The sequence below is a fragment of the Helianthus annuus genome, chromosome 5 (genome assembly GCF_002127325.2).
Source record: "Helianthus annuus cultivar XRQ/B chromosome 5, HanXRQr2.0-SUNRISE, whole genome shotgun sequence".
Taxonomy (NCBI): Eukaryota; Viridiplantae; Streptophyta; class Magnoliopsida; order Asterales; family Asteraceae; genus Helianthus; species Helianthus annuus.
Genome location: NC_035437.2, coordinates 42,888,513 through 42,897,869, shown reverse-complemented (window position 1 = coordinate 42,897,869; position 9,357 = coordinate 42,888,513). Strand labels below are relative to the sequence as shown.

The following is a 9,357-nucleotide window of genomic DNA, read 5'->3' as shown; positions in this document are numbered from 1 at the left end:
CGCATCACTACAGCCACCTTTGACTGTTCCAACCTGTAACTGCCTCAAGGAAGATCTTTAAGACTCAACATATATATAGAAACATTTGTAAATGGTGTTGTCTGTTGATAGGGTGGTTGAGTCGCATGGGCAGATTCGGTCTACCATTAATGATGCAACATAAACTGCATGGGCCAATTTGATGCTTCTCTAACATGCATTCTGATTTCCTTTTTCACTATTTTCTGCCCCATAAACCGACTCCGAGACGGATATATTTGACTTGTTTACTTTTTTCTTTGAAGCTTCCACCTTTTCATCAGCTACGTATCGGCCTTTCTTGAGGCCTGCCATACAGATTTGCATTGCCAATGTCAACAAAGGCTGTTCAGCTGCTTGTTCTCAGCCGATTTAGCCTTGTGTATTCTATAGGTTAGAGCCGTAGCAGTTGCAGTTGTTTCATGAATCAAGCGTAAAGGATGCAAGCATGCTACAATAGCTGCATCCGTTAACAACCCTTCTTTGAAGATCAGTGAAATAAATGGGTATCACAACGCGTTCAGAGACAGAAGATAGGATGAGTTTCATTACATCTCCAGCATTACGTTATACCTAACTAACCATCTTTATTCATCATAGTTATCTTTTCATCTATCTGTTTTATAAAAAAAAGAATTCAAAAATCTTGAAGATACCACAAGAAACGAAGAAACTATACTCTGCAATTGACAAATGAATTGTTTCCACACAAACATATGGCTTTCTAGTTATGATAAAAACAGTAGGCTAAACACATTCATAGATGATGCAACTACTTGTTCAATGAATTGCAATTGTATCCTTTAAATAACGGCAAAATTTTACAGCTATACGGTTTACCAATTACATCGAGTCTCTGCCTCTTTGTCTTACTGTAGATTCAAGAATGACTTCTCCATTGAAACCAACACCATAAGTTGTCTGTTCAATTGGTTGAAGAAAATATAAATTATATTTCAATGTTGATTGTTCAATGAAATGGAAAAAGATAAGCGAAAATTCACAGAAAAAGTTTCTTTAAAGTTGACTTCTCATAGTCAAACCAGAAAAAAGATCAAAATATACAATGTCTGGGGAATTGTAAAGGAAACGCTAACATTCTCATGTTCAAAGATAGATGCAGAAAATGAAATAAAGTTAAAAAAAACTAAAAGAAAATAATCGAAAACTCACGATTTCGAGAGGACTGACTCTGTGAAGAAGGAACATATTTACCATTTCCCTGCAAAAAAAAAAAAAAAAGATGGCAGCAAGATGAAGGTTGATGTTTGTTTTTATACACGAAGACGAAAGAAAATAGTTCATATCCACTCACTTGGGAGTATATGATCCTTGACTTGTAGTGGTCAAATACGGTCCTCCTATACGAGCTTCATTATCACACGGCTGTCCACTTAGGTAAGCGTCCTGAAAACAAATAAGGTATATGTGGATTATTTCGATATTCGACAAAAAGTCAAACTTTATCATAAGCTCATAAACCATATGAGAATTAATAACTCAACTACTTTTCTTGAATCTGTAAAGGAAGAAGCATAGAAATAGGTGAAAGATAGATTTACCACTCCATGTTTCAGTAACATTTGATGCAGATAATCGTTTCCTTTTGCCCGTGTTTGCTCCAAACTTTGATTGCAGAACAACGGATGAACTACAGCAGCAATATGCCTAACGTCTCAAGAAGGCATATAATGCAATTAGTGATTTAAAGTTAGAAAGATAAAAAAGAATCAATGAGTTTTGATTCATACCAGTTGCTGTTGCTCAACTCAAGTGTTCTTGACAACTGTTTTAACTGAAGTTCTTGTTCTTCTATGCCACTTGAAAAATCCTAAATTGCACAAACGGTTTTAAAATAATGAGTTAAATGCCATTTTAGTCCCTGTGGTTTGGGTCATTTTGCCAGCTTAGTCCAAAGGTTTCATTTTTCGCATGTGGGTCCAAAAAGGTTTCACTGTTGCCATTTTAGTCCCCTGGGTTAACCTCATCCATTTTTTTTGTTAAGGAGAAGAGCAATTCGGTCATTTTATATGGCTGAATAGCCTTTCTAGTTAACAGAATTACATATAAAATGACCGAATTGCCCTTCTCGTTAATAGAAAAAAATGCATGAAGTTAACCCAGTAGACTAAAATGACAACAGTGAAACCTTTTTGGACCCACAGGCGAAAAATGAAACCTTTGGACTAAACTGGCAAAATGGTCCAAACCACAGGGACTAAAATGACATTTAACTCTAAAATAATTATGGTTCGACACTAGAAAAATGACCAATAACGCCCAAGGGGGTGGCATGTGGGCGTGATCGGGCGTGTTTGAGGGCTTTTTTTGAAAAAAAACACGCCCACTACGGGCGGTATAAAGCAAAGAAGCAGATATCCACATAGTAATTAATACAAATGAAAAGTTTTTAACCTGTAACTTTTTAGTATTTAAAGATATAACAGCCAATGTTCTTCCACTTGAAATGTTGAACTGCTTGAAGAAATAATTTGGTCCTTCCTCTTTTACGGATACGGTCGTGTACCTACAATTTCAGGACTACCAACTGAAGACATATTAAAGAAAAAAAAAGTCATCATCCCATTTAGAGTTCACTACAATAACTACCAAATCTTTTACAGAACTTGCTACTTTGTTTTGTACCCAATAAATTACAGGGATGAACTATAATAATCTGATAAGAATTAATGCAAAAGATGTTATCAAGAAAAGTCTTTAAGAGTCACAAACTTTTTTTTTTGCTTTTAAATTATTCTCAATTATACTCATAAGATAATTTACATCGAGATAATTGGTAAACGGGCTACAAGCTGCGCCGCTACCCCTTTTTGAATAGCAAAACTAAGCCTTTTAAAAACTAAGCCCATAGATCTCGGGGTCACAAACTTTGAAATTAAAAGGAAAAATGGCTATAACTATTGCAAGAGATTATATACCAGGGAGCCCTCAATGAATTGAAATATTGTGTTGCCTGTCACAATGATAAAAAAAAAAAAAAAGGAGTTAATTACTATTTTTGTCCTGAATCACTATTTCAGTCCATTAGTTTAAAAATTGCGATTTCAGTCCATGTGGTTTCACTTTCGTAACCATTTCAGTACACCTCGTAATCATTTCATTTCAGTCCATGTACTTAACAGAATGAATGGATTGAAATAGTTATGAAAGTAGAACCACAGGGCTGAAATCACAATTTTTAAACTAATGCTCTAAAATAGTGATTTTTGACAAACCACGAAAACAGTAATTAACTCAAAAAAAAAAAAAAAAAAATTAGATCTCACTACTCAAAACTATGGTAACTTACTATGCCATATCAAACAAATTTAATGTGTGTAACAATAAGTTACAGTGAAATGAAAGTGAAATAATCTTACATGCTGCAAGAGTGGATCATCTTCACCAAGCTCACTAATGTTAATCACAAATCCCACATCATATGCATATATCACCTTCTCAATCTTCATCACAAAAGAAGTCAAATTCAAAATGCTATAAACAGAAACTAAAATTCACTGTAAAGTCCAAGAAGAATATTAATAAAATAAAAATACCTGTTTAAGAAGAAGGGTTTGCTGTTTAAGAGGTCTTAATCCACCAACAACAGATATGAAGTAAATCTCATTAGGTAGACGAGGACTGGCTGTTTGAGGCTGGCCTATGTTGATAGCGCAGTACAGAGCAAAACAGAGAGCGAGTTGTATTGTAACCGTACATACCCATGATTTTTGCTCCATTTTTCTTTAGATGTGACTCTGTGAGGATGTGATCGTGGAACGTGGTGAGAGGAAATGAGCATGGATAAGTTATAAATTTGGGATTTGTTGATTGGATCTGATAACACGTCTTTACGGTTCACCAACATTCCATGTGCACACTGACAATTCATTTGTATAGTTTATAAAATAATAATTGTGGTTTGGAAACTTCATATAAAGACTTGACTAGAGTTTCGCCTCCTCAATTCTTATGGTTTAAGAAAACTATATGTAAAAACCCGTTCTCAATTTCACCGGCTTGGGAGAAAGTATCTTTAAACGTAAATTTCATTTTCCGTCTTTTATGTTTATGGTTCTATCGGATTGTAATAGATACTTTTAAACTTGAATAACTATAGTCAAAATCTTTTATTTGAAAAAGTCATTACACCGTAGGTCTTTTAGCACAAACCAGGTTAAAATTTTCAGTTAAGTATGACACGTATCTTGCACATTAAGGTATGTTAGTAATTTTACTACTATATTCAAAATATATATTTTTTTCTTTCATTTTTACAGCCACGCACAACCCAAACCTTTATCCCCTTTCTCTTTCTCCTTTCTCATGTCTCCCTGTATCTCAATCTCCCTTAATCTCAGTTTCTCTTCCTATCCACACCACACCACCACCTCCATCCATCCAAATCGATTCCATACCGTTACAACTATAGTTTCAGCGGCGGTGCATTGTTACCACTAACAACCCACCACCACTACCCGCCAAAATCAGCTTCGTTTCTCTCACTAAAATACACTCTTTAATCTGAAGTTGTAGCCTTGAATAGCCAATTATGATTTTTCAAACACAGTAATCGATGAATATCACCTTGAGTCTTTTTATTTTTTGAAGTTAAAATTTTGCACCAAACAAAGAAGATGCTTTCTGTTTATTCAAATTGTTCACCGAAATTTGCACAGATTGCAGATCTCGATCCAAGTTGCATCGATTCTTCACCAAACTGATTTTAATCACGACCTTCACCTTTTTCTTTCTCTTCTTCCACCTCCAACCATCACATAATCCCCACCAACAGGTGCTTGGTGGTGACGTGTGACCGACAACCACCTAACCACCGTCACATACCACCACTGCCCGAACCAAACCCCACTCCATCGCACACCCCCTCCCCCTGTCACCATCACCCCTGAAAGCCCTGCTCCACCCCAGCCGGGACCACCAATATGCCGCGCTGCTGCCGTGGCTCCACCACGAAGGGTGGTAGCCGACCGTTTTCCAAAGAGAGAGAAAGAGAAAGGGGATGAGGTTTTAGGATGTGTGGCTGTGAAAATGAACGGAAAAAGAAAAGATAGTTTAAATATAGTAGTAAAATTACTAACATACCCTCATATGCAAGGCACATGCCATACTTAGATGAAAATTTTAACCTGGTTTGTACTAAAGGACCTACGGTGTAATGGGTTTTTCAAATAAAGGATTGTGACTATAATTATTGAAGTTAAAAGGTATGTTGGAACCTGAAGGTTTATACATAGAGGGTTATCATAGTTCAGGGGTTGAATATGTAATGTTTTGGGTCGAAAACATGCGTGTTGGGTCTAGTTGGTTTTGCATGGGCTTTAGGGGGTTTCGACCCATTAGTGATTAGTATATAAGTCAACCTCATTCACATGTTAGGGGTTGATCAGTTTGTGTAAACCTAGAGCCGGCCGAAACCTTTGAAGGAGTCTTGTATCCGTCTTCGTTCATCGTTGAATGCAAGTTTCCGGTTTATGTTTTGATTATATATTGTTCCGGTTTATATATTGTTCTTGAATCATCTTGTGCTTGTTTTCCGCACTCACATAAGATCAAGTTTGATATCATTGAAAGATCCCTACAGGACTTACAATTGGTATCAGAGCCAAGAAACCATATCTTGGTTCGGTCGATATCAAACAGATTCAAGACGTCTGTTTTGCTAAAACTGATCGTGTTTGCTAGTGTTGTTTCAATGATTTTTGGTTTGCATATTTTCTGACTTGGAAGTGTTCATTTGTTCATCGCCGAAATTTCATCAAAAAGTTGTTGATTTTGCTTCGTTTGATTCCAGAAAGTTGTTTGCTGATTGTTCGAAAAGTTGTTACTGATTGAATTCAAAAGATTTCAAAATCTTTTGAATTTTGGAAGTGCTAAAAATCAGAGATTGCGAGTCAAAGTTTTATCTCATTATCTGTTTTTGCAGGTCTCGACTCGCAACCTCGTGGTCTCAAGTTGTCTCTTCCTGATTGCGACTTAACATCATCTGTGGTCTCGACTTTCATCTTCAAGGTCTCGACTCAACAAGTTCAAGTGGGGTTTCAATTCTTCAAGGTTTCGACTCGCAACCTACTTGGTCTCGAGTTGTAACTTTTCTACTCGAAATCAAGGTCTCGACTCGCAACCAGAGTGTCACACCCCAACCGATGGCGGAATCATCGGGGTGCGGCACTGAGCGAAACAGATTGTCCAGAAGTTTCCATAACAACTATATTTACCAAATATTTAAAGCAACATGTCCCATACCATGTCATATAAGATAATACAATTATTACAGAAAAGATCTAGTCGAATTGTTCTGTTCCGACAACTCAGACTTTCATTACAGACAAATGTTTATTGTTGACCTAGGTCTTTCCTAGCCTCGATTTCACAACAAAGAAAGCAAATAAGCATCCTAAGCACCTGTCACATACGTTAAAGTAAAAGTCAATACACATAGTGTAAAGGCGAGTATACAAGTTTAATAGATATAATAGAGTTCGAAATTGATTACGCATAACCAGCATGTACACAGTGTGAAATGAGGCATGTTAGTTATCGACATGAACCTATCGATACCAATGACTGCGGGTTGAGTGCCCAAGGCAGTTCGCGATACATACTCACCACTGTGAGCCATGTAACTAATTGTCCTTAACAACCCCTGAGTGAACAGGTGCTGAGTCCAAACTATAGTATTATCGTTGCTAAGGCAGGTAGACAGCATTCCATGTGTAAACATAACAAACAAGCATTCATTAAGTCACGTACAACATGCGGTAACGGTTAGCGTTAAAAGTATTGCGTAGTGTGTTTGATGTGATTTAGAATAAGTAATGTATGTAACACCCAAAAGTGCATAAAGCAAAAAGGGATCGAGTATACTCACAACGATGATGGATTGAAGGGAGCGCTTAGAGAAGAATTAGCCTGAATAGATTGATAGTATAACGATAAGCGACACGTAAAACGATACAAGGGTTAGTGAGTCGAACAACAGTTCGATCGGATCGTAATCCGATCGGACAGCCGGTCGTTCGGACGACAGTCCGCTCGGCTGGTCATCCGATTGGGTAACCTTTCGAGTGGATTGTTTCTTCCTTTGGGAAGAATGTGTTTGTGTATGATGACTTGACTTTTGAAGTTTTTGTTGTAGCATTTTTAAAACATAGAAGTATCACTACCTTTCAAGTCGGTCGATCGATCGAATGTTAAATCGGACAATCAACCCGATTGGTTGGACATTCTAGTGAGAACAAGTTCACAGCAATTGGTTACTCGATCGGACTGTAGTTCGATCGGGTGATAACCTGCTGATGTTGAACATGTTGAAAATTGTTTAAGTATTGAAGTTTAATATGTCACATGTTCGAGCGGCTAATCCGATCGGATGATAGTCCGAACGGACAACAACTCGTTCAACGTTTAGACTTCAAATGTTGGTAAACAGTTTAAGTGTGGGACCCAAGGTATAGATCGATCGGGTGACAACCCATTCGGGTGACAGTTCGATCGGACGGTAGTCCGATCGGACAGCCTTCCGTCCTGGTCGTTCCGTTCGTCTTACACTTGGTTATTTTGATAGTTTGTCGTTTTATCGAGATGTTTTGATAACGTGTTAAGCAACAGAAACCTTGTCAATACTTGGTACTCCTGATCGGACAGGAACCACCCAAATCCGATCAGTTAACTGTTCAACGATGTTCCATGTTTAACCCGAAATCGGTAAACCTCGTTGATAGAATCCAGATCTTGGACCAACACAACCACAAGAATGAGTAGGAAGTCGGTGCAAGCTCCGATTCTATCGGTTTTGAGTGCATTGAGTGTAAAAGAGTTGAAAGAAAGTTGGAAAACCATCTTTCAATCCTTTTCACCGTGAATATGTTTAGATCTATTAAAGATCTTTGTTTATTTTTGTGGAAATCGGTTAGATTCGAGTTGTTTTCGGTGGATTGAGGCAAAAACATGAAGTTCTCAAGAACACCATGATGACATCATCCTAGAATACCTTGTCACACCCCCAAAATCCACACGCGGGGTATCACCGCTTGGGAGCGTGACTGACCAGGATCAAGCCACCAATCATATTGAACATGTACTTAATATCAAGTAAAATAAATGCAAATCAATCATTCAATACGATAGGTGTTCAAAACATAATTATAGTTTCAAAGTGTAGAGGAAGCATAAGTATGAAAACCTAATGTATAACACAAGTTCAAATGTTTAAATGATTTAACATGGCATCCACGATCCATGCTCCACAACGACCTGCTCCCCCCTGTGCAAGCTCCATGTATCTAACGACCTACAAGGCATGTAACAGAGGATCAACAACTAGTTGAGCGAGTTCACAGTTTATAGTTCAGTAATTGTAATAGTATAGTAAGCCTTGTATTCGTTCACTAAGTCATGTATCGTAATAGTTCGTATCGCATCCCTCCTAGGCATGTATGCGAAGATTAGGGAAAGTTCTCAAGTATTCTAGACTAGGTATGTTTGTATCGCGGCCACCCTGGCATGTATGCGAAGTTTTAGAGTATAGTTCGCGGCCTTCCTAGGCATGTGTGCGAAGATTAGTCATAATATCGTGGCCAACCCTGGCGTGTGTGCGAAGATCAGTTCAATTTAGTACCATTAGTCTAGTTGTATCTTATCAATAACCCTTCCTCACCCGAGGATCATATAACTAAGTTCCATGTGCTAGGTAATCACAAATAAATAATCCAACCCATTCCCACCCTGGGAACCCATGCCTTGGCTGTGTGAACTCACCTTGGTTTGCTCGGTATGCTAAGTTAAGTGCTCACAAGGAATCAATCAAAGCCTAGAGTATGCATGTGTTCACAGTAAGTACATGTTTGTAAGGTTTCGCATGCAAAGTTCATCACATAGTGTGTGTAACAGTTAACATCAGGCATTACAACCAGTTAATCATCTTCATACGATTCATGCTTGATAGGAAGAACATGCAGTTAACATACTTCACCAAGTTAACACACTTAACAGTATTTACACACTAGCAATGTTACACGTCTACTGAGTTAACATCTTTACAGTCATAATGGAGTTAACATGTTTAACTGGATTTACAATCTAACGTAGTTTATCAATTAACAGAGTTAACATAGTTATCATACTTAACATACTTAAAGCGTTAATAACTTAACAGGTTTAACGGAGTTTGTGGCTTCATTTTAATCATACATGCCTTAACAGATTCAACATCAATTAACATACAACTCATGGCTTCATATTAATCATACACAAAGTCGGACAGGGCCTTGCCCTTCTTAAAATCTCGGACCAGTGTGTGGGGGGGTTTCCCCTGTTCAA

At 37.7% G+C, this 9,357-nt stretch overlaps 1 protein-coding gene across 4 annotated transcripts; it reads right to left on the bottom strand.

Moving 5' to 3' along the window:
• Window positions 1-681: 681 nt before the first annotated feature.
• On the bottom strand, window positions 682-5,063 carry LOC110939912. 4 transcript variants are annotated; one of them, XR_004893763.1, is made up of 10 exons: window positions 4,316-5,055; window positions 3,576-3,898; window positions 3,399-3,482; window positions 2,958-3,272; window positions 2,434-2,545; window positions 1,770-1,849; window positions 1,581-1,686; window positions 1,334-1,425; window positions 1,192-1,240; window positions 682-939 (listed from the first exon to the last, which is right to left on the bottom strand). XR_004893763.1 is itself a non-coding variant. In XM_035990475.1 (10 exons), the coding sequence occupies exons 2-10, from the start codon at window positions 3,756-3,758 to the stop codon at window positions 862-864; spliced, it is 819 nt and encodes a 272-aa protein (XP_035846368.1). In that variant the 5' UTR covers window positions 3,759-3,898; window positions 4,316-5,052; the 3' UTR covers window positions 682-861. The 4 variants fall into 4 exon arrangements, 2 of the variants coding, with proteins under 2 accessions (XP_035846368.1, XP_022037180.1); XM_035990475.1 differs by having other exon boundaries at window positions 2,958-2,992; window positions 4,316-5,052; XR_004893764.1 differs by having other exon boundaries at window positions 2,434-2,566; window positions 2,958-2,992; window positions 3,576-5,061.
• Between the last annotated feature and the right edge of the window lie 4,294 nt (window positions 5,064-9,357).